Source organism: Hemitrygon akajei, chromosome 2, assembly GCF_048418815.1.
Source record: "Hemitrygon akajei chromosome 2, sHemAka1.3, whole genome shotgun sequence".
Classification (NCBI taxonomy): domain Eukaryota; kingdom Metazoa; phylum Chordata; class Chondrichthyes; order Myliobatiformes; family Dasyatidae; genus Hemitrygon; species Hemitrygon akajei.
Window position 1 is genome coordinate 53,932,241 of NC_133125.1, and position 24,585 is coordinate 53,956,825.

The window sequence follows — 24,585 nt, forward strand, 5'->3', positions numbered from 1 at the left end:
AGGATGTAGATGGATTTGAAAGAAAAAGTAATAAGTCATCAGCATAAATAGAAACTTTATGCTCAACACCCCCTCTCCAAATCCCGGTCAGTTCAGGACAATTTCGAAAAGCTATCGCCAAAGGTTCTATAGCCAAATCAAAGAGAAAGGGACTTAAAGGGCATCCCTGACGGGTGCCACGTTTGAGGTTAAATAACTGGGATTTCTGAGAATTAGTTAAAACAGAGGCAGTAGGACACAAATACAGCAATTTGATCCAAGAAGAGGGACGCCTCACGTCTTAATAAGCTGGTAAGGAAGGCGGGCTCTGTCGTGGGCAAAGTACTGGAGAGTTTAACATCGGTAGCTGAGCGAAGGGCGCTGAGTAGGCTACGGTCAATTATGGATAACTCTGAACATCCTCTATATAGCACCATCCAGAGACAGAGAAGCAGTTTCAGCGACAGGTTACTATCGATGCAATGCTCTTCAGACAGGATGAAGAGGTCAATACTCCCCAATGCCATTAGGCTTTACAATTCTACCGCCAGGACTTAAGAACTTTTTAAAAGCTATTATTAATGCTTTTGAGATAGTGATTTAGATGCATATCATATTTTTTTTTTACTGAGTTAAGTATTGTATGTAATTAGTTTTGCTACAACAAGTGTATGGGACATTGGAAAAAAAGTTGGAATTTCCCCATGGGGATGAATAAAGTATCTATCTATCTATCTATCTAAGAGATAAAACTTTGACCGAAGTCAAATTTTTCTAAAACTGCAAAAAGGTAGTTCCACTCTATACGATCAAATGCTTTCTCCACATCAAGGGAAATAACACATTCAGGAATCCCAGTTGGAGGTGAATATAAAATGTTAAATAAACGCCGAATGTTAAAAAAAGGAAGACGGTTTTTAATAAAACCAGTTTGATCATCAGAAATAATAGAGGGAATAACAGTTTCTAATCTATAAGCCAAAACTTTGGCCAAGAGTTTAACATCAACATTAAGCAATGAAATCGGCCTATACGCAGAACACTCTGTTGGGTCTTTACCCTTTTTAAATAAAAGAATAATAGAAGCCTCATTAAAAGAGGGTGGCAATTTGCCGTAGTTAAACGAATCAGATAATACTGAAAGTAACTGAGGGGAGAGAAGTGAAGAGAATGATTTATAAAATTCTATGGGGAACCCGTCAGGTCCAGGAGATTTCCCTGAGGACAATGCAGAAATTGCAGAAGATATTTCTTCTGATGATATAGGCGCATTAAGTTTGGCTTTAAAATCAGATGAAAGTGAAGGAATATTCAGATTATTTAAAAAATGATCGATAAAGATATTGTCATTCAAAGATTCAGAGGAATAAAGTCGAGAATATAAATTTTTAAATGCGTCATTGATTTCTAAGTGATCCGATGTAAGGTCTCCATTCTCCTTCCAGATCTTTGTAATATGTTGTTTGGCTTTGGAATGCCTCAGCTGATTGGCTAGAAATTTACCAGATTTGTCACCATGAATATAAAAACGACTCTTACTTTCAAGAAGTTGGCGTTCGACAGTTTGAGTGGACAGAAGATTAAATTTAGTTTGAAGTTCTACACGTTTCTTGTATAGTTCAGGATTCTTAGTTTGAGCATACAGTTGATCCAATTCTTTAATCTGATTAATGAGGTCTAATCGATCTGCACAGGACTTTCTATTAAGATTTGTTGTATAAGAGATTATTTGACCCCTCAGATATGCTTTCATGGCATCCCAGACAATCTGGGATGACACTTCAGGTGATGTATTGGTGATAAAATAAAAGGTTACCTGATCCTTGATAAATTTTAGAAAATCATCATCCAATAGTAAAGTCGAGTCAAACCGCCAGTATTTATTCCTCTGAGGAAGGCCAAGAAAATTTAAAGACAGAGTAATTGGGGCATGGTCAGAGATTAGTATACTCTGATAATCACAAGAATAGACAAATGGAATGAGTTGATAGTCGAGTAAGAAGTAGTCAATTCTAGTAAAGGTATGGTGAACATGTGAAAAAAAAGAATAATCTCTCTCAGTAGGATGAAGGAAACGCCATATATCAGAGATACCATAATTAGAAAGAAACGATTGAATAGCTGAGGCAGATTTAGTAGGTGGTCTAGTAACAGAGGACGATCGATCTAAACTAGGATCTAACCAACAATTGAAATCACCACCCAGTATAAGAGAGTATGAGTTTAAGTCTGGTAGTGAGGAGAAAAAACGTTCAAAAAAATTAACATCATCAAAATTGGGGGCATACAGGTTTGCTAGTACAACTTTAGTATTATATAGTTTACCAGAAACAATAACAAAACGGCCATTTGTATCAGATATCTTATTATGGAGTTCAAAAGGAATATTTGAGTTAATAAGGATGGAGACCCCCCCCCCCTTAGCTTTGGCAGCAAAGGATGAATGAAAATGCTGACCTGCCCACTTTGACAAAAGCTGGGAGTTATCAGAACAACGAATATGAGTTTCTTGAAGGAAAGCAATGTCCGCTTTGAGTTGTTTAATATGTGAAAAGACCTTCCTTCTTTTAACAGGGTGATTCAATCCCTTTACATTCCAGCTCACAAATTTAAGTGTATTAACCATTATTAATTGTTAGTGCGTAGAAGGCAGCAGGCATATAAAAAGTCAAGCAGTACAATAACAGTCTGGGAGCAAAAATGTAAACATAGATTCATAGAATCAAAACAGAAACATGTCCTGAGTAACAGAGGAAAGCAAAGGAAACAGTGAGTGGCGTTGGAACTGGAGAACTCACCCCACCCTCCCAACCCAAAACTAGACGGCTACCAAAAAAAGCAGCTAGCTCTACCAAAACAATTAACCCAAGTATGACTTCCAGTTCTGTGTCGTTAACAACAGTTCCATATAAATACTATAGCAAATGGTAACTAGTTTATGCACTAGAAAACATAACAAATAGGAACAGCTTCAGCAGAAGTGTGAGACTTAATACAAAGAAAATCAAAAGAAAACCAAAACTAACTTACCCACGAAAAATTATAGAAGATTAAAAGAAAAAAAAGGGGAAGGAGAAAAGAGGGAAATTATAGATTCGAAAAGAGCACTTATCAACCATTTACAGAAAAAAAAGCAAAACTTAAACTATGAATCAACCAACAGGGAGGCCTTCAATAAAAACTCCCAACCTCCAAAATAAGTTAAAGTCAATTGTAGATCTCTATAGATAAAGTTATACAAAAATACAATAGATTGCACAAGTACAAACTAAACGTCCGCAGGGAAACATTAAACTCGGATTATCTATTTAGAAAAAATGCACCAAGTCCAGGGAGAGATTGTCCACAGCCCTTAGAGTCTCAATAGATAATGTCTGAATTATTCAAGTACAGTCTGAGTCAGGAAAAAAAATAGCTTTACTACGAGAGGTACTTATCCACCATTTTAGAAGGTCAGACCAGGTTCCTGAGATGACGGGATAGCCGGAAGACTTCCAACAAATGCCTCAGCATCCTTCACTGATTTAAACCACTTATATTCTCCAGTAGTAAGCGTAATTCGCAGGTCGGCTGGATTGCGAAGAGAGGGTCTAAAACCACGATCAAAAAGCACTTTCATTACACCTTTAAACTCAGCACGCATCTTCAGAACCTGGAGGGCAAAATCCTCCTCAAAACAAATGACTGTATTTTGAAAAGCAAAAGTACCTCTGCGGCGTGCCTCCATAATTAAACGGTTTTTCACCTGGTATTGATGAAAGCACAAAATTACCGGCCGTGGGCGGGAACCCAGAGTTGCACAGGGAACGTAGATCCTCTGTGCTCTTTCAAGCTCAGGTGGAGTCGGAAGAAATTCTTTCCCAAAAATCTCACAGAGAAAATTGGAAAAAAATTTCACGGGAGAGCCCTGTTTGGTGGCCTCTGGCAAACCAAGAATTCGTAGATTGCAACGTCTGCTACGGTTTTCAAGATCCACCATTTTGGAAAAAAGCTTACAAATCTGCTGCTCTAGGCTGGAGCAGAGGGTTTCCAGATATTGGACACGGCGTTTTAGATCTTCAGAAGTTGAGTCGATGCAAGATAAATGTTCGGCATGTTCGTCCACTCTAGCGTCGATCCGATCCAATTTGACATCCAGCTGGTTGAAAGAAGTTCTAAATTCCTTTAAAATATCTTGTCGATGCTGTTCCAAAGCAGCGAGAATGTCAACTGGTAAAGCCGTAGAAATTTCTTTTTTCCCGGATTTAGTACTTTTGTTAGACATTATAAGATATATGTGTTCGCAGGCAAGGAAGAGAAACCTAATAAAATACCTAACTAAGGTTTAAGAAGGAGACATATAGTGCAAAGGTAGGGAAAATGACGGAGCAAAAGTTCGGAACAGCTAAACAGTCGCCATCTTGCTGGAAGACCCCAAAGTTGCCGTATAGCAGGTAACTTCCGGTTAAGTTAGTAGTTTGTTTTCTTTTGATTTGTCGTTGAGCTGAGTTTACATAAATGTTTCTTTGTTTATAAAAAACCTGTCTCAATTCTATATTCATTGTTGCCACTTCATAACAATACCTAGACCTTTGCTGGAGAACAGAATAGCAATAGCAAGAGGTTCTAAAGCCAGGTTGAATAACAACGGACTAAGAGGACAACCCTGCCGGATACCTCTATATAACCTAAAATAAGAGGATTTTTGAATATTAGTTATAACTGCCATGATAGCGGCTTGATAAATCAGCTTAATCCAAGAAATAAAACCTGGACCAAAATTATACCTTTCTAAAACCTGAAATAAATAGGGTCATTCTACCCTATCAAAGGCTTTCTCCGTATCAAGAGAAACAACACATTCACATTCTTTAGATGGAGAGGAGTGAATGATGTTCAATAATCTCCGAATATTAAAATATGAATATCTATTCTTAACAAATCCAGTTTGATCCCTACATTCTCAAGCCAATTAGCCAAACTCTTAGAAAGAATTTTAGAATCTACATTTAATAAGGAAATTGGTCTGTAAGAGGTACATTCAAATCAATCTTTTCCTTTTTTGGGTATTAATGAAATTGATGCCTCATAAAAAGTTTTTGGGTCAGCTCAGGAAAATATCAGGTTATAAAATTAATGTAAAGAAAACTCAGGTTATGTCCCGAAATTATACAGCATCCAAAAAATTGCAGGATACATATGATCTTAAGTGGGAAGCTAAATCATTAAAATATTTAGAAATAACCCTGCCAATGTTCTCACAGGCAAATTATGAGCCATTAGCATCAGAGATAAAAAGCAGATATACATAGATGGAATCTTATCCCCGTTTTAAGTTTAAATTCAAGGATAAATATCATAAAAGTGAATATTCTCCCTTGGCTGCTTTACTTTTTACGGAATTTACCTTTGGAGGTAGTCGATAATCAATTTAGGGAATGGGACAAATGGATTTCCCGCTTTATCTGGCAAGGAAAGAAACCTAGAATCTGATTTAACACCTTACAGTTAGGAAAGGAAGGAGGAGGTATGGCACTTCCTTGCTTGAGAAATTATTTTTATGCTTCACAGATAAACCCTCTGTTATATCGGTGTAATGGGGAATACAAGGCTAGATGGAAGGAAGTAGAATTTGGATCGTTTGACAGCTTTCCTCTACAGGCCTCAACTGCAGACAAAGGATTGAAGGCACAATTGGAAAAGATTAAAAACAGGTGGATAAATCTCACATTAAAAGTATGGCAGAAGATGATTAATTTATGCAGAATTTACAACATGTTAAAACTTTTTAGATGGTGTGCTTATGATACCAAATTCTTTCCCAGCTGAGGATATAAAAGGTTTGAACTATGGATAAAGAAAGGTCTTACAACCTACCTGTCATTCACACATAAAAATGCATTACAAAGTTTTCAATCCTTGCAGGACAAACACGGCCTAGAACACAACGATTTTGTTTGGTACAACACTACTTTTACCAGAGTTGTAGATGTACAGACATATCAACAGCAGAATTAGAAATTTTCAAGATACAGCTCAATACCAAGTAAATCAATTTCTTGATTATATAAAGCCCTCTCTCATGCCAAAAGTGAAAACACATTGTAAATTAAAGTGAAGTGGGAGAAAGAAGCAGGGTTGGTACTTTCAGAGGAGGTTTGGGGGAACATGTGCAACTTTCAGTGGTCTTCAACTAACTCTTTGGTTTGTAGAGAACATCACTGGAAAAATATTGTAAGATACTTCAAGACCCCATACCAGGAAAAAAAAGACACAAACGTGGTGTGTTGGAGAAGATGTGGCTTCAAGGAGGCAATTCATTACCATGTTTTCTGGAATTGCCCTAAATTAAGTTTTTATTGGAAAGGTATTCACAGAACATTAGTTAAGGTATTTAAGATACAGATACCTCTGGACCTTGTGACTCTCTATTTGGGGCATGTATTATTTTAGGAACAGAAGAACAGTTTTCATCTTCCCCACAGATTTTTTGCACAAAAATAATATCAATTGAAATGTTTTCAATTTATTAAAGATCTTTCTACACTGAATAGGTTGATTCAAGCCATTCAGGTTCCAGGAATTTATATTAATTTCCTAAACTAAACTAATAGTTTAGAAACCTAAACTAATAGCCCCACCCTTCTCCCCCCAAAGCCAGAAAAAAACCATTCAATAGGCGGACAGCACGCTAAACTAAACACCCTAATCCCTTTGTCTCTAAAAGGCAGATTCTTTTTTTAAAAAACTTAAATGCTGACACCACTGACTAAAGACACATCAGATACGTAGAGAAAAAAAAATTGAGAAATTCAAAATATTATATTATGTCTAACAGAGGTTAAATCATCGTTAACAGTGGCCATCTTATATTTGTTTAATAAAAATTATTCATATAGTCAAAAAAAAGTAACCAAATCATATATGACTAATATTAAACTCTTCAGATCCTAGAAGAAAGCAGAAGAAAAAAAATAAAACCACCAAACGATATCTGGACCAACAAAAACGTAAATGAAACTTTCACCGATTCAGCTGTAGACGACTCTCAGCTGAAGAATAAATACAGTATTATGTCTAATAGACGTTAGCACGTAATTAACAGCGGCCATCTTAAATTCATTTAATAAAAAATTAATCATATATTCAGAAAAGTTAGGTTCAAGCAAATAATATGTTATGACTTATGTTGAGTTCATACAAATCTTAAAAAAAGAAAAAATACAAGAATAAAAGTGATGGCTATATAGACATGGAACATAGAATAAACTTTCAACAATTCAACTGCACATGATTATCAGCTAAGGATTAAATGTTGGAGTTGCTTGCAAAACAGTCTTGAACTCGTTGAGAAATTCCTCAGGAGAATAAAGATGTTTTGGACGAGTGGTAGGCGGAAAAATTATCATCCGGGTGGGATAGCACAGAGAGGGATGACAGTTTTTCTTATACAGTTCTGCCATCGCTTCCTGATATTTAATTCTTTCTGCATAACTTCTGGGGCAAAATCTTCAACTATACGGAACTCCACACCGTTGTAAGTTAACTTCCCCTGCTTCCTGGCATCTCGAAGAATTGCTTCTTTAGTAGCAAAATAGTGCAGACACAGAATCACCGCACGCGGTTTCATCTCAACCGATGGCTTGATGCCGGGGATTCGGTGAGCTCTGTCTATTAACGGAGAGGTGTCGAGTACCTCACAAAAAGGTGAGTATAACATGCTCGTTAAAGACTTTAAATGCTCACCGGTTTCCATATATCCGCAGCGCTTCTGTTCACGAAAATAATCACAATCACAATTGAAAATAAAGTGGAAGTAATAAAGCGATCGGAAAGAGGTGAAACGCCATCGGTCATCGGAAAAGTATTAGGCTACAGTCGGTCAACGATCGGAACAATTTTAATGGAGTATGTGAAAGGCCTGCCCTGATGAAAGCTACAATTATTACTAAGCAACGCAGTAGTTTAATTATTGAAATACATGCGTTTCTTAAGTGTTTTATATGCACAGAAAGGTAAAATGTATACTATATACAAAGTTAAACGTTTGACTAACTGATGCAAAATAGTACCGGATGTACCTGTTCTGACTTCAAATCCGTTTTAAAGACAGACTCAGGAACGGAACTCGTTCATAACCCGGGGACTGCCTGTACTTTTAAATCATCTCTGGATTACTTATAGTACCTAATACAATGCAAGTGCTATGTAAATATTTATACTGTATTGTTTAGGGAATAATGACAAGAAAAAATAGTTTGCACATGCTCAAATACCGAGTGCTGGAGGGAGCACCTCCGGGTTTTCCCAATCCGCGGTTCGCTGAATCCGCACATGCCGAACCCGCGGATAAGGAAGGCCAACTGTATATGTAAATTCATCCTTCGGCTTCTGCTTTCCAGATCGACCGTTTTCTTTTTAGATCTTGATAATTCCGACAAAACCTCAGCAATTCCTTTTTCCATGGTAGAGAACTTTAATTCCTGCTCTTTTATCACTTGATGTATTGTCTCCTGTTGTCTTCCGATTTTATTAGTATCCATTTAAGCATTTGATAATGAAATTCCAGATTCCTCAAAGATTCCTGGACGGCAGAAACAGTTTTTTCAAGGTTTTCATAAGCAACTGTCAGTTTATTAATTTTAGAATCCACCATTCCAATTTTGGTATTAGTATCTTGCATCAGTAAGAACATTCTTTCAGGAGTATAGGATTCTTCTACCTCCCTTGTAAATTCATTTTGTTCAGTTTCAGAAACAATTTTGCCACGTCTTAATTCCTTTCCAGTTGGGTTCCAGCCATCATAATTAAATCATAAATCCTTCACTAAAATAATGAATCTTCAAAGATTAAATAAAAGTAGCAGTGTAAATTACATTGTAAAAAGACAGAGAAGAGCCAACAAGCATCATACTCCGTGAGCTGCCCAGAAGAAGCTGCCCGTTATTCGATTTCTGATTCTGATTCTAAACATGATTTTTTAAATGTTATGGGAACCCGTTCTGAGTTATTTTCATAATCCTTGAATTGTGATTAAAGTATGGATCTCAGCCATTATTATTATTATATTATATGGTATGGTTTTTTTCCCTCTTTTTTCCCACTAACCAGCTCATTTTGGTAGTGGGGGTAGACTTTTTAATAAAATACAATTATTCTACTTTATTTCATTTCATATTTCAATCTTTTTTTCTACATGATTGATTTGGAATATGGGATACTGTGATCACATTACTGTGATTAAATGTTCATACTGTATTCCTATGAATTTTGTATTTGTAAGTGGAGCAGCTATTGTGGGAGTGGACCAGTGTTAGAGTGGGGGCTACAGCAAGAACAGGCAGAGGCTCCAAGTTTCTAGTATTTCTTTTCTCCCTTTGTCTAATAGTATATAATTAATGCATTAAGAGTAGATCTAGGGTTAATGGTATGTTCTTTGTGTGAGACGTGGTGACTCTGAGAGACTGCCAGTCTCCCTGATACTACACATAAAGTGCATCAGGCTGCAGCTCCTTCGAGATTGTGCCAAGGAAGACGTTTGGCTCACACGGGAGAATGAGGTAATAGATAGGAGCTACAGGGAGGTCGTCACCCCACAAGTTGCAGGAGGCAGGTAGCTGGGTGACTGTTAGGAGAGTGAAAGGGAATAGACAGCCAGTGCAGAGTGTACCTGTGGCCATTACCCGCAATAATAAGTACACTGCTTTGGGTAAGTACAGGTGTCTCTCGTTTTACTGAACGTTCACTTTACGACACCTCACTGTTACGAAAGACCTACATTAGTTACCTGTGTTTGCTAACAGAAGTTTTCTTCACTGTTACGAAAAAAGGCAGTGTGCGCGCTGAGCAGCCAAGCTCCTCCCTCGGAACTGCATTCTAGCCGGCATTGCTTAATCACGAGTCTGTGAGCATCTGTGCTTTATCTCGATTTATTTTGTGCATCCGTTAGCAAGATGAGTTCTAAGGTACCGGAAAAGCCTAAAAGAGCTTGTAAGGGTGTTAACACTCAGCGTAAAACTAGACATAATTAAGCGTTTCGATCGTGGTGAACAAAGTAAGGACATAGTGAATTTGGCTAAGGAGGCTGGGTTTGTAGAAGTTAACGTAGATGATGTTGAAGAGTTTTTGGCATTCCATGACCAAGAACTGACAGATGATGAGCTGATGAGATTGCAGAAGGAAAGAATAACAATCAAAACCGAACACAGTAGCGAACGGCCCGAAAGTGAAGTCATTCAGGAACTGAACGTGAAGCAATTGTATGAGATTTTCACTGCAATTGACAATGCTTCAATGATTGCAGAAAAGTATGACTTTAATTTTGAAAGGTTACGTAGGTTTAGGGCAGGTTTGCAGGATGGTTTGAGTGCTTACAAAGAAATGTATGATAGAAAAATATGCGAGGCTAAGCAGTCAAGCATACTGTCGTTTTTCAAGCCTTCCACATCAGCCACAGCAGACGACAAACCTGGACCTTCAACATCGAGGCAGGCAACACAGAAGAAGGTGACTTGCCTGCCCTGATGGAAACAGACGACGGTGAGATGACAGCCCAGTCTCCTCTACCTCCCACCACCCCAACCTCTGACGACTCAGCCTAACGCACCAGTGTGCTCGCTATCTTCCCGATATCAGTAAGTGAAACTACAGTGGACATACATTATTTCTACTTTATATAGGCTGTGTGTTTTTATGTGTTATTTGGTATGGTTTGGCAGCTTCATAGCTTAAAGGTTACTGGAGGGATTGCTTCTGCCGAGAGCTCTTGCGCCGAGTGTTTCTGTCGAGAGATTTTCACTACGGTGGACAGTGCGGCAATGATTGCAGAAAAGTGTTCCTACTTTTTATAGGCTGTGTATTTATCATATCATTTCTGCTTTTATTGTATGTTACCGTTAATTTAGGTTTTATGTGCTATTTGGTATGATTTGGTAGGTTATTTTTTGGGTCTGCGAATGCGAACAAATTTTTCCCATATAAATAAATGGTAAATTTTTCTTCACTTTACGACATTCCGGCTTACAAACTGTTTCATAGGTACACTCTACCCTCGGATAGAGGGGGAAACCTGTATACTGCTTTGGATTACTTTATGGGGGGGTGGTGGGGTCAACCTACCAGGGAAGCTGCAATAATCGGGCCTCCGGTACTGGGTCTGACTCTGTGGCTCACAAGGGAAAGGGGTGGGGAAGACATGCTGTAGTGATAAGGGATTCTATAGTTAGAGGAGAGGCAGGAGATTCTGTGAATGTGAAAGAGACACCTAGATGCCAGGGTCAGGGATGTCTCAGATTGGGTCCAAAGCATTCTAAAGGGCAAGGGTGAGCCGCTGGAAGTTGTAGTATGTATTGGTACCTAAGACATCGGAAGGAAAAGGGATGAGGTCCTGAAGAGAAAATATAGTTAGGTGGAAATGGTGAAAACAAGACCTCGAGGGTAGTAATCTCTGGATTGCTGCCTGTGCTACATGCCAGTGAGGGCATGATTAGGATGATTTGGCTGAGGAATTGGTGCAGGGGACAGGGTTTCAGATTTCTGGATCATTGGGATCTCTTCTGGGGAAAGTATGGCTTGCACAGAAAGGACATGTTACACCTGAACTCAAGGGGCACTAATATTCCTATGGGCAGGTTTGCTAGAGCTGTTGGGGAGGGTGTAAACTAATTTGACAGGGGATGGGAACTGGAGTGACAAGGCTGAGGATGGAGCAACTGCTCTACAGGTAGATGCAGTGTGCAGTGAGACTGAGGAAGAACAGGCAGATGATAAGGCAAAATTGCCATCAGTGGGAGGAGTTGAAGTATTATATGGGGTAAAATTGAAAAGGATGATGAATACAGCATATATTTGAATGCACATAGTACACAGAATAAGGTAGATGATCTTGTAAAGCAGTCAGAGATTGGCAGGTATTACATTGTGGGCATCACTAAGTAATGGCTGAAAGAAGATTATAGTTGGGAAGTTAACATCAAAAGGATACACCTTATAATCACAAGGACAGAAGGTAGTCAGAGAGAGAGGCGCGGTGTTATGATCCGGTCCGGAGCCCGCATTCCGGGTCTTGATCCGGTCCATGGACTCCGGGACTTGTAGCCATCCCTCCTTTCACCCCTGAGCCAATAGTCACACCTGTGGATCATCGTGGCTTGTTGGGACGCAAGGAGGCGTACCTGATGCACATCGGCTGGCAGTGTATATAGGGGGCTCTGGGACTGAGTCTAGGTGGTGGTGGTGGGGTCTCCTTACAGGTAGCCACAAAAAGAAAGCCAACTGAACCATTTTTAAAAAAACGCCCGTCAAACACCCAAAGTGCAGTAAAAAAAAAAACAAATTTGTGCAAACAAAAGCAAGTAACATTAAGAACTGAAGTTCATGGAAGTGAGTCCAGGGCCACGAAGCCAATCATCACTGCAGGCAATTCAAGAGCCTGTCTGGTGCAGGCCTTGGCTTCAGTTGAGCACAGGGACAAGTAAACCTCATGGAGCAGTGAGCCCTACCCCGGCCCATCCCTCGCCTTCAGCCTCAACACTGATCTTTTCAATCTGGCCCGGTGTTTAAATCAGCTGAACAGCAGGTTGATCCTTACTCTCGAACCCGAGCCTTGCCGCTTCAATAAGCTCTCAGGCCCGGAACCTGCTGCCTCAGTTTGGGTCATACCCAATCTTCCCAATTCAGCCCAGTGCTTAAAACAGTCAAACTTCAGCTTATTCCTCACTCTAGCCTAGCCCCACCTCCTCAACACCGCCTCACGCCAGCTCTACCGCTTTGAGTCACTTCCAAGTTCCCTCCTGCAGCCAAACATTGGCTCATTCCCCGTTCTCAGGCCCAGGCTCTGCCACCGTGGTTTGGCCCATATACGCCACACTACAACCATCCTGCGACTTTGAGACTTCGGTTCACGCTGCAGAAGTGCCAGGTTGCACAGGTGGTTCAAAAGCTCATCTACAAAAGGGAAGACACAGGCTATTGATTGCAGTGATCGTTTTCAAGAAAAAGGGTGATTAATGAAGTATTTAATAGTTGTGCTTGCTGTCAGCAAGTCTGTACTGCTGAAGCTCAACATCTTAAATTTGGACTTGGATTGTGAAAACTGGCAAAGATGTGGCAGAAAGAATAGTGTCGAGAAGTGTATGGTCATACACTTTAGTAGAAAGCACAAAGTTGTAGACCATTTCTAAACAGGGAGAAAGTAAAATCCAGAGGAGCAATGGAGTCCTTGGAACAAGATTCCCTAAAGGTTAACTTGCAGCTTCAGTCGGTGGTGAGGAAGGCAAATGCAATCTTGACATTCATTCCAAGAGGACTAGAATACAAGAGCAAGGATGAAATGCTGAGGCTTTAAGGCATTGGTCTGACCGCACTTGGAGCATTATGAGCAGTGTTGGGCCCTTTATCCAAAAAAAGGATCTGCTGGCATTGGAGAGGGTCCAGAGGTGGTTCAGGAGAGTGATTCTGCAATGAAAGGGTTAACATATGAGGACTGTTTCATGGCTCTGGGCCTGTACTTGCTGGAGTTTAGAAGAACAAGGGGGACCTAATTAAACCTTATTGAATATTGAAAGGGCTCGATAGAGTGGGCGCAGAGAGCATGTTTTCTATACGGGGGAGTCTCAGACCAGAAGACAGCCTCAGAATAGAGGGACGTCCATTAGAACAAAAACAAGGAGGAATTTCTTTAGCCAAAGAATGGTTAATCTGTAGAATTCTTTGTCGGACTGCCGTGGAGGCCAAGTCATTGTTAAACTGGAGGTTAATAGGTTCGTCATTAGGAATAATAATGAGTTTTGATGGAATAGCAGAGCAGACACGATGGGCTGAACAGTCTAATTCTGCTGCTATGCCTTAGTGCCAGTAACATTATACTGCCTTATATCAACGTGCTCCTTGCATTTCATGTCAAACCGTCAATCTTCAGGCCACGCATCTCGGACTTTTGCTAATATTATTTTGTGACGCATGTCTTGGATTGTAACTACAAGAGCTGCATGTGACTATATGTACCATGTTTTGCACCTTGGTCCTACAGGAACATTGTTTCGTTTAGTTGTCATACATGCATAAGGTTGAGTGACAATAAATATGAACTTCAGTATTAAAGTTTTGTATTAAAAGGATCAGTTTGCATAGAAGTATCTCACAGTATCAATTGGAAACAAACATTAGAATATCAATAGCTTCAAACTGAGAGTCTCAGTACAATGCCCAGCACAAAAAGTGAACCAATCATTTACAGACTTACCACAGGAACTTTCGTCACTTCCATCACTACAATCTTCATCACCATCACATTTCCACATCGTGGGGATGCAACGGCCATTTCTGCACTGAAATGCCCCTGACTTACAGGATACTTTCGAGCCTTGTAAGAAAGAAGGTACACACTATAATTAAACATCTAATTCAACGAAAACAAGTGCTGACCTTAGCATTATTTTTTGTACCGCAGGCCACTTGATCACTTTATTGTTGCTCATTTTAATGCACTTAAATTCTTAATAACTAGGCATTATTCATAAACTTGTGCATTCGCTGATAAAAGCACATTTGCATTAAGACATGCTCTATATAACAAATGCAAGTAGAGAAAGGAAATTAATTCTTATTAATTGGTAATTAATCTCAAACTGGAGTTAGAACATGCTGACAGCTCCTAACCACCCCGGAAATTGGGGTCCACTTGCAGCAAGCACCATAAAGTAATCAGATGGCAGCTTTGCCAGTCAGTTCCATAATGTCCCAAGGGGACAGAAACACTGACCTCATCCCTCTTGTGTTAGCATCAGTGGAGTCCCTCATTTGGAGGCAACTTCATATCCATTAGAAGTTACAATGAATTAAAACAAATTTGTTTTGAATTGAAATATTTACATCCTTCCCCTACACAAGGAGCAGAAATCTTTACGTTTCAGCTCCGTCTAAATGTGCAATCTATAGTAATTTGTAATAAATAGTATGTACAACAGGACAGTCAATACAGCATAGAAATACAGTTGTATCAGCGTTTTACACCTACACCTAACATCAAATGAAGATGTTTGGAAATAATGGAAAAAGCGAGTCATCAGGTTAATGGGGCAGGGACCATGCTGCCATCACTAGCAGTTTAGTCATTGATTGCCCACTACACCACCCCAAATATGCCAGAGCAAGGCCAACAAGGCACTGTAGCCCAGTTCCCAAACAGTAGCACTATACACATTCTGTAAGAAGCTAACATGACATGGGTTGGGTCCAGCTTGACCAGGCCAGACGGCCAACAGACTTGGTCACTTTAAGGCAATCGAAGGGAAATAAACTGGTAGACAGGCATCAGGAAATTTTTGCAAATGAAATTCAAAATGGAGATTGGCAAAGTTATTAGCTACCAACTGCCTGGAGCTGCAAAAAAAAACGAAAACCTGAACTGAGACATAGCACAATAAATATCTTAAGTCAGTGATAGAAACTCAGGTTATTTCGAAGCAAACTGTTGCTGTTTTAAACTTTAAAAGCCAGCTCATTCTGGTACAGCCTAGGAAAGCCAAATTCAATAGTTTTACTTAAAATAGTTCAAATAACTGTACTGTGTTTCAAAGGATTGGGTCCATTGGAATACTGAAAGAAGGTTAAAGCCAGAGAAGAGGGAGAGTTAAAGCAGTTATCCTTGCAGACTGAGGTGTTCTCAGAAACAGCACTACTTTGGTTTCAGACCTGTTCTAAACCCCCTGCCAGTGGGGTTTCTATTGATACTACAGGTTAAGTACACCCTTATCCAAAATTACACAATCCGACAACCTCTGGAATCTGAAATTTTTGAGCGCTGGACATGGTGTCACAAATGGAAAATACCACAAGGCACTGGGAAGGTTAACCACCGATGCGCAGATCTCTGCACATTAGACAGCTCTGAGAAGCGTCTTCACATGTAATGAACACAAGTTAATGAAATCATTTTCAGAAAAATTGCACAAGATGAAAAAAGTAAGATCTTGATCGTGTATTGAAAGTATGGATTTAGCAGTGAGGTGAAAATATGCCACATAACAGTCTGCTGATCATGAAACGAGCAGGTTTATCACAATGAACTGAAAATTGAAAGTAATTATAAATATTCAGCAGGCTGGATGCAGAAATTTAAGACATGACATTAATTTTTTTAAAGATTTAAAAAAATTTTTAAAGCTGAAGCACTGCTGATCATGAAGATGCAGAAATTCATTTGTCTTGGCAAACTCATCATCACTGATTATAATTGAACACCAGAACAAGTCTACAGTTATCTTGACTACACTTCTTCCCACCGCCTCCTGTAAAATGCTTTTCCCTTTTCTTAGTTCCTGCATCTCTGCCACATCTGGTCCTCTTGTCCTTAACCACCATCCCATGAGTCTCTGCATTGAACACACAATTCTCTTCAACTTCCACCACTGGGATCCTACCACCAAACATCTTTATCTCCTCCCTCTCTCCACTGTCCAGAGATTGCTCCCTCTGTGATTCCCTTGTCCATTTGTCCCTCTCCACTAATCCCCCTCCCGGGACTTATCCCTGCAAGTAGCTAGAAGTGCCACATCTGCCCATTCACCTCCTCCCTCACCTGCATTCAGGGCAACAAACAGTCCTTCCACGTGAGGCAACACTTCACCTGCAAATCTGCTGAGATCATCTATTGTGTCCAGTGCTCAATGTGACCTCCTATACATTGGTGAGACCTGTCGTAAATTGGGGGACTGCTTCGTCGAGCACCTCTGCTCCATCTGCCAAATTATCTTGTCAGAAATAGAATTGGAATTAAAATATTTGGCCAAGGTATAGACATGTCAGCCCATGGCCTCCTTGTGCTAAGATGAAGCCACCATCAGGCTGAAGCAGCAACACCTTATATTCTACCTGAATAGCTTCCAACCTGATGGCATGAATATCGATTTCACCTACCAGTAAAAAAAAATCAACTCCCTCTGCCTCCCCTTTTCTTCTATTCCCCCTCTGGCCTCTTATCTCTTCTCACCTGAGTCCCCACCCTCCTTCCCTTTCCCCTCTCTTATTAGACTCCTTCCTCTTCAGACATTTAGTTTTCCTAACCACCTTGCTGGATGCTGTTCCTCCAGTATTTTATGTGTTGCTTTAGATTTCCAGCATCTTCAGAATTTCTCGTGCTTGCAAGTCTACAACTAATTGTTTTTATACCTTACATATTGCAAAACCTAAGTAAAACAAATACTGTGATCTTTTAATCTAAACACAGTATTGTAGGTGGAGACTGAAAGCCTGTTGTTGTTCAACAGCTGATTCAGGTGTTCTCACAATGTTGCTGTTGTTTCCCTGCACACATTATAATTTCATTATTAACAGTATACAATAATTTTCACCATTAAGTACATGTGTGATGTACAAGTCTCAGACAAAGACTACTTACTGGTCGCACGCAAATTCAGAGTTCTGCATGGTAATCCCAAGTCATCTCATTATATATTCCAAGATCCAAAAAAAATTAAGTCCAAAATACTTTAGGCCCCAGGCATTTCAGAGATAATGGGTACTCACCTGTACTTCCTAACCAGAGACGTTACTTGGCTGGTCCTTTCCATGTCACTCACTTTCACGTGGTCCGCCCAAAACCTCCTTACGACCTCCAAGTTTCATGACATATTATATTGGTTATTTGTGCAAGACCAGGGTGAGCTACCTCAACAACTATTGCTCACATCTACTGTGATGAAGCACTTTGAGGAATAGTCAATGGGTGAAAAATGTCAGCAGCTTCAACACAGAACGTTACAGCACAGTACAGGCCCTTCAGCCCATGATGTTCTGCCAAACCTTTAACCTACACCAAGGTCTAATTCTTTACTCCCACATAGGCAACCCACATCAGTTGCCTCTGTACGCTCCAGTATTTATTTTTTCTTACTTTTAAGTTCTCTTGCACGAGAGCCAACAGCTGTCGATCATTTTAAGTTTTTCTAGTCTGCAACTACACAAATGCGCACTTTTACGGCAAGATTCCACACCAAACACATCGCTTGTTTTCGGTAGATGTGTCCTGCGCATGCGCAGGAGGAGGAGATTCACCAAAATCTCCGTTTCAATGTGGATAGAGATATTTTCAAAAACGCATAGTGTGGACGCCTATTGAAACCAGCATTTTCAAAATTATCCGGTCTAGGGTGGATGTACTCTGAGAATCCCCAAATGTATTAAAACTGAGTTTCGTGAACCAGCTTAGAGCAGAAACACTAACCCAAGTACAGTCGGCCCTCCTTACCCGTGAGGGGTTGGTTCCGGGACCCATCGCGGATACCAAAAAACACGGATGCTCAAGTCCCTTATTTAACCTGTCTCAGTGCAGTGGACATCAGGACCCGGTGCCAGAGCTCTGAATCCGCAGTGTTTCTGTTCACGAAAATAATCATGATCATGATTGAAAATAAGGTGGAAATAATAAAGCAATTGGAAAGAGGTGAAATGCCATCGGTCATTGGGAAAGTGTTAGGCTACGTCGGTCAACGATCGGAACAAATTTAAAGGATAAACTGAGAAAGGCTCCGCCCCGTTGAAAGCGACAATTATTGCTAAGCCACACAATGGTTTAATTATTGGGTTCTGGGGTTTTGGGTTTTTCATCCTCCATATCAACCCGGCACGGTGGAGAGTGCATGCTGCAGCAGTCTGTCACACGATAGAACTCGGGAAATTCCGTTCCCGAGCCCGGCACTGAAACATACGTTAGGTGTATTATATGCATAGAAAGCTAAAATATATACTATATACTAAGACAAACATTTGACTAACTGATGCTAAATAATACCGGATGTACCTGTTCCGACATACTTAGTAAGAGAACTTGCTATTTTTTTTCGATCCTGATCTCGTTAACCCATGCACATCCTCCCGTATACTTTAAATCATCACTATATTACTTATAATACCTAATACAATGTAAATGCTTTGTAAAATAGTTGTTATACTGCATTGTTTAGGGAATAATGACAAGAAAAAAAGTCTGTACATGCTCGAACAACAAGTCCTGGAAGAACACTTCCCAGTATTCGCGATTCACGGTTGGTTGAATTCGCGCATGCAGTTTTCGCGGATAAGGAGGGCTGACTGTAGTTGAAATTCCAGACCAGAGTTTGGAGTTGAGCCTTAATCCAGAGTTGACTATGACTACATCCCCAGATCTAGTAGATTCAGCTCAATACTCACGACACTCTTCTGGACTTTCATCTGATCCATCTGCACAGTCAGCATCCCCATCACATTTCCACTTTCCAGGCAAACAACGTCCATCACGGCATGTGAACTGAGAACTACCACAGGTTTTATTACCTAAGAAAATAGAATCCAGATTAGTACAAGACCCTGGGAGGATTAAACGTGTAAGTGTTCTTTAAGCAACTGGATTATGCCAAAGTCACCTGTTTGTACACAAGGAATTATATGGAAGTTTGGTAAAAACCTAGGTTTTCTACATCCTTAGAAAAATTTAATTTTGGACCAAATTTTATTCATTGGATTAAATTACTTTATTTCCCTCCGCTCGGGTCCATATTAATCTTCAGAATTCTAAACCCTATGAACTCCAACGTGGAACTAGACAAGGTTGTCTTTTGAGCCCTCTGCTTTTTGATTTGGCATTAGAGCCCTTAGCAATTGCTTTTCCAGAGTCTAAAGAGATTACTGGTATTTTACGGAGAGGTACCATTCATAAAGTGTCCCCTCACCCCACCTTTTTCCATCCTGGCACGTTCTCCCTTCCTATCCAGACTTGAAGGGTCTCAGCCTGAAACATCAACTGTTTATTCATTTCCATAGATGCTGTTTCTCCAGTATTTTATGTATTGCTTTAGATTGCCAACATTTCTGTGCTTGCAAGTCTACAACTAATTGTTCTTATACCTTACATATAGCAAAACTCAAGTAAAACACAAATATTGTGATCTTTTAATCTAAACACAGTATTGGAGGTGGAGACTGAAAGCCTGCTGATGTTGTTCAACAGCTGATCAGGTGTTCTCTCTATGTTGCTGTTGTTACCCTGCACACATTATAATTTCATTATTAACAGTATACAATAATTTTCACCATTAAGTACATGTGCGACGTACAAGTGTCAGACAAAGACTACTTACTGGTCGCACGCAAATTCAGAGTTGTGCATGGTGATCCCAAGCCATATATTCCAAAATCCAAAAAATAAAAATAAGTCCGAAACACTTTAGGCCCCAGGCATTTCAGAAATAATGGGTCCTCAACCTGTACTTCCAAACCAGAGACATTTCTTGGCTGGTCCTTTCCATGTTGCTCACTTTCACGTGGTCCGCCCAAAACCTCCTTACGACCTCCAAGTTTCATGACATATTATATTCGTTATTTGTGCAAGACCAGGTTGAGCTACCTCAACAACTATTGCTCACATCTACTGTGACGAAGCACTTTAAGGGGTAGTCATGGCTCAAATTTACTACCTGAACAAGAACCTGGAGCTGTTGTAATTTGCCCGCCACCACAACAGATCTATAGCAGACAAAAATCTGACTTGATCTCCACTCAGCGTTGGATCATCTGTACAACAATATCTACATTAGGCTGCTGTTTAATCCACTACAGTTTGCTATTCAACACCATCACCCCCTCAGTACTCAACAAGCTTCAAAATCTGGGCCTCTGTATCGCCCCCCCCCCCCACCCCCAGACTCCTGAAACTGGATCCTTGACTTCCTCAGAGAGCAGTCAGTGCAGATTAGTAATAACATCTCTTCCCTGATAATCACAGGCACACCTCAAGGACTGTGCTTCACCTACCATTCTACACATTACTGTACAACCAGGCAAAGCTCAGACAACAGCTATAAATTTCCTGTTGACACCACCCCTGCTGGTAGAATCCCAGTTAGGGGGTGTACAGGGGTGAGATGAGCAGCTGGTTGAGTGGGGTCACAACAACCTTGCACTCAATGACAGAAAGAGCAAGGAACTGATTGTGGATTTCAGGACAAGGAAGTCAGAAGAACACGAGAATCCTCAATGGGTGAAAAAGGTCAGCAGCTTCAGCATAGAATGTTACAGCACAGTACAGGCCCTTCAGCCCATAATGTTCTGCCAAACCTTTACCCTACTCCAAGGTCTAATTGTTTCCTCCCACATAGGCCTTCATTGTTCTATCACCCATGTGTCCGAGTTGTAAATGTCTGTAATGTCCCCACCTCCACCTGACAGCATAAAAACTGACCTCCGCCTCAGACTTGCCTCCTGTCACCTTAAAATGTCTGTCCAGAATTCCATGCAAGATTCCCTAAATAACCTGCACATTTCCATCATGCATTTCCCCCCTTTGTCCCAGTACATTTGTTCCCAATTCACACTCCCAAGTTCCTCTCTAATTGCATCACGATGTCCCCATATTGTCTATTCCTATTCCCACGGCAAAGGTCAGGGAGTTGTGGTCACCGTCTCTGATATAGTCACCCAGAGAGATCTGACACCTGACCAGGTTCACTGTCTCGTGCCAGGCCATTCTGGATCTGGTTAGCAAATTTCTACAGGTGCACAGTGGACAGCGTTCTGACTGGTTGTATGGAGGCTTCAACGCACAGCATCGAAAGAGGCTGCAGAGTCGCCGACTCAGCCACCTCTGTTGTGATCACACACCTCCCTACCAAAGAGGAAATCTTCAAAAGGTGCTGCCTCAAGAAGGCGGCATCCACCCTTAATGAGCCTCACCACTCAAGAAATGCCCTCTTCTCATTGCTACCATCTGCAAGGTACAGGAGCCTGAAGACCCACACTCAACATTTTAACAGCTAACACAACACCATCAGAATTCTAAACAGTCCATGAACAGCATCTCCCCATTTCTGTTCTGCACTGTTTTTAAATGGTAAATCACTGTATTTTTGTCTTCACTACTGTCACAAAACAACAAATTTTACAGTGTTAGTGACAATAAACCTGATTCTCATTTACAAACTTGGCCATCCCAACTGTACCCCTCACCCTGCTATTTTGAAGGACTTGTATTTGTTTCTCCAACACTTGCATATTTTCCTGGACATCTACCCCACTCAGCAGTGTTTTGGGGAGGGGGCGAGCACCTTCACTTTGCTGCCAGCTTTATTCCCATTGCAACATTCATGGGACTGTTCAATCCTCAGTTTCTGGTTTACACCTTCAGCTCTTCATGAAGTCCCATACGAAGGACTGAAGGAACTGCCCTAAAGCAGCAAGGATTGACCTTTAACCCCTTCCACAATCTGGGAATGGGAAACATTTCTGGCAGGCTAAGCAGCTGCTCACTTGTGAAGTGCATGGAGAATCATTGCCTGCAAAATGATGATTCATTTGATGTACAAGGGAAAGCCTCCATTTGTCTTTATCAATTCTTTAGCCATTGCCCTTAGGTTGCCGGCATCCTAATCTTTCAAGTGTCATTATAATCCTCAGCAACTTCAAATAATCAGCCTTTCTTTATACCGACAATCACGTGGGAATATAGTTAATTGAGCAAGTGAACTTTTATTTACATGCTAACTAGTGGTCTGAGTTAAGTACTCGTTATTTGCAACCGGCACCAAAACAGTCAAAGGGAATGAAGATGGCCTAATTTACCTACAGCAATTGTATTCCGCAACAAAGAATTGCCCAGGGAGCGGGTTGTGGCCGAGGGTCTGTTTGTACAGAGTGCAAAAATATTAAAGTGAAGGTCATTAATGAAATTTTGGCAATGCTTCAATAAAAATCCCTGGAGGAAGTGCGGCACCGAGAGTTACCATTGGACGGTTAGTACAATTCGCTGACCAATCGCTTTCAGAGGCGGGTATGCGGTTCAAGGCATCAAATAACAGAAGCAGGAATCGAGTCCAACACGGTAACCTTCACTGTGTAGCGGTTTGCTACACCACAAGTGGGACACTAGACTAGAATGGCATGTTCCGCCTCCCAGCCTGTACTGACCCATATTTCACAAATTTTCACTCCAGCCAAGAAATATAAGGCCTCAACCCTTTTATTTCAAGAGCCAGTCGCGACGCGTTTGAAGCTACAATTACAAGGTCAAAAGTGAGGCAAGCCTCACGTTCAGGGCAAATACTTAAAAGTTTAATGCTCCAATTGTTATCAAAAAGCAAACCATGCGCAAAGCAAAACGAAACTCCATGCGTTGACATTACTTTAACTACACTCAGAATTATTCCACTAACTGAGTGAAAAACATTAGACAATTACTCATGAATAAATCTGAAAAAGTTACTATTCCTTTAGTTTTCCAAATTGAGAAGGTCTGATCAAAAATTGAAGGTTTAAAGAAATAATTAAGAATAGATTTTACTAGAAAGAACAAAATTATTAAAGTCAAAGGATCTATGAAATTGAAACCAATTTTTAAATGTATGCTTAATAATATGATTATTATTCCAATTGAATGATCTCAAAAATTGCTGTAAGTAAATTCAGTTGTAGATCCAAATTCAAAACTTGGATTTGTCATCTTGTCGTGGTGGAGAAGCTTGTGTGGTCCTGAGATCCCAAGAGCGATGCCGTCTGGAGCTATGCTCCTGGTAGGGTCACCCATGGGGGTGAGGTCCCAGATAAAAAACAATCCAAACAAAACCTCAACAGTGGAACAGGTGGATGAAGTTTCTTCAAACTTAACGGCTGTGAAGGCGGATGAAGTCTGCAACAAATCCATCAGCTCCAATCGTCGTGGTTTCCATGCCATTGGAATCAGTTGGTTGATCTGTGAAGTATCGTGTGCTTCTTGGAGTGAAACATCAAGTACACGTTAAACAAATACACGCACCGGCGTCTTCACTCCGTAATAGATCAGTGGAATGAAGACCATCATCCTCGAACTCGAGGGATAGCCACGACGACAACGAATAGGATTAAGGTCTTGACTACCATTCTTAGAAAGCAAAAAAGGAAGAAGAGCTTGCAGTAAACAGGCCAAAGAATACCCCTTCACCGAGTTTTTCTCCAAATCCACCTATAAGGGACTGTCACGTATATTTGAAAAATGAATCCAAAAAGAGACATAATGAATGTTAATTGCCCAGTAGCACAATCTAAAGTTTGGCAAATCCATACCACCGTACTTGTTTAATTTCTGCAATAAAGGTTAACTCAATCTAGGATTTCTATTATTCTAAATAAAAGATAAAATTTTAGAATCCATTCTGTCAAAAAACAGGTTAGCAACAAAAAGAGGGGATTGCTTGGAATACATATAAAAACTTTGGTAACACTATCATTTTAATAGCATTAATACGGCCAATTAATAATAATGTCATAAGTGACCATTTTCCCCACCAGTGAGAGGTCATGTGATGGCCTATTTCAACAGGTATAAAACAAGGAAGACTTGCTGTGACGCAGGAGTTCCCGTTGGGACGTCGGATAAATTACTACGTTATGCTGCGTATTCATCTCATGATGCAGTTTTCTTTTAAAGTGGAGTTTTACTTCCTATCTTAAGTCTCAAAGGTTATCGCCGGCAGATTCGCCACAACACTGCCAGTATTATCCAGTCGGAGACTGAAGAATTTATTGAAGTATGGAAAACCCAAAGGATTGATAAACATTGGTGTTGTCGGCAGTAATACAGGATCGACTTTATTGAATCCTCGCTCAGAAGGTAGTAACCTGCAT

At 40.3% G+C, this 24,585-nt stretch overlaps 1 protein-coding gene across 1 annotated transcript in view; it reads right to left on the reverse strand.

Moving 5' to 3' along the window:
* The window catches only part of LOC140720674 (uncharacterized), a 189,719-nt gene that overhangs the window by 135,317 nt on the left and 29,817 nt on the right, over positions 1-24,585 (reverse strand). Inside the window, 1 exon segment of the mRNA XM_073035523.1 lies at positions 19,147-19,269. Coding sequence (XP_072891624.1) covers positions 19,147-19,269 — 123 coding nt within the window.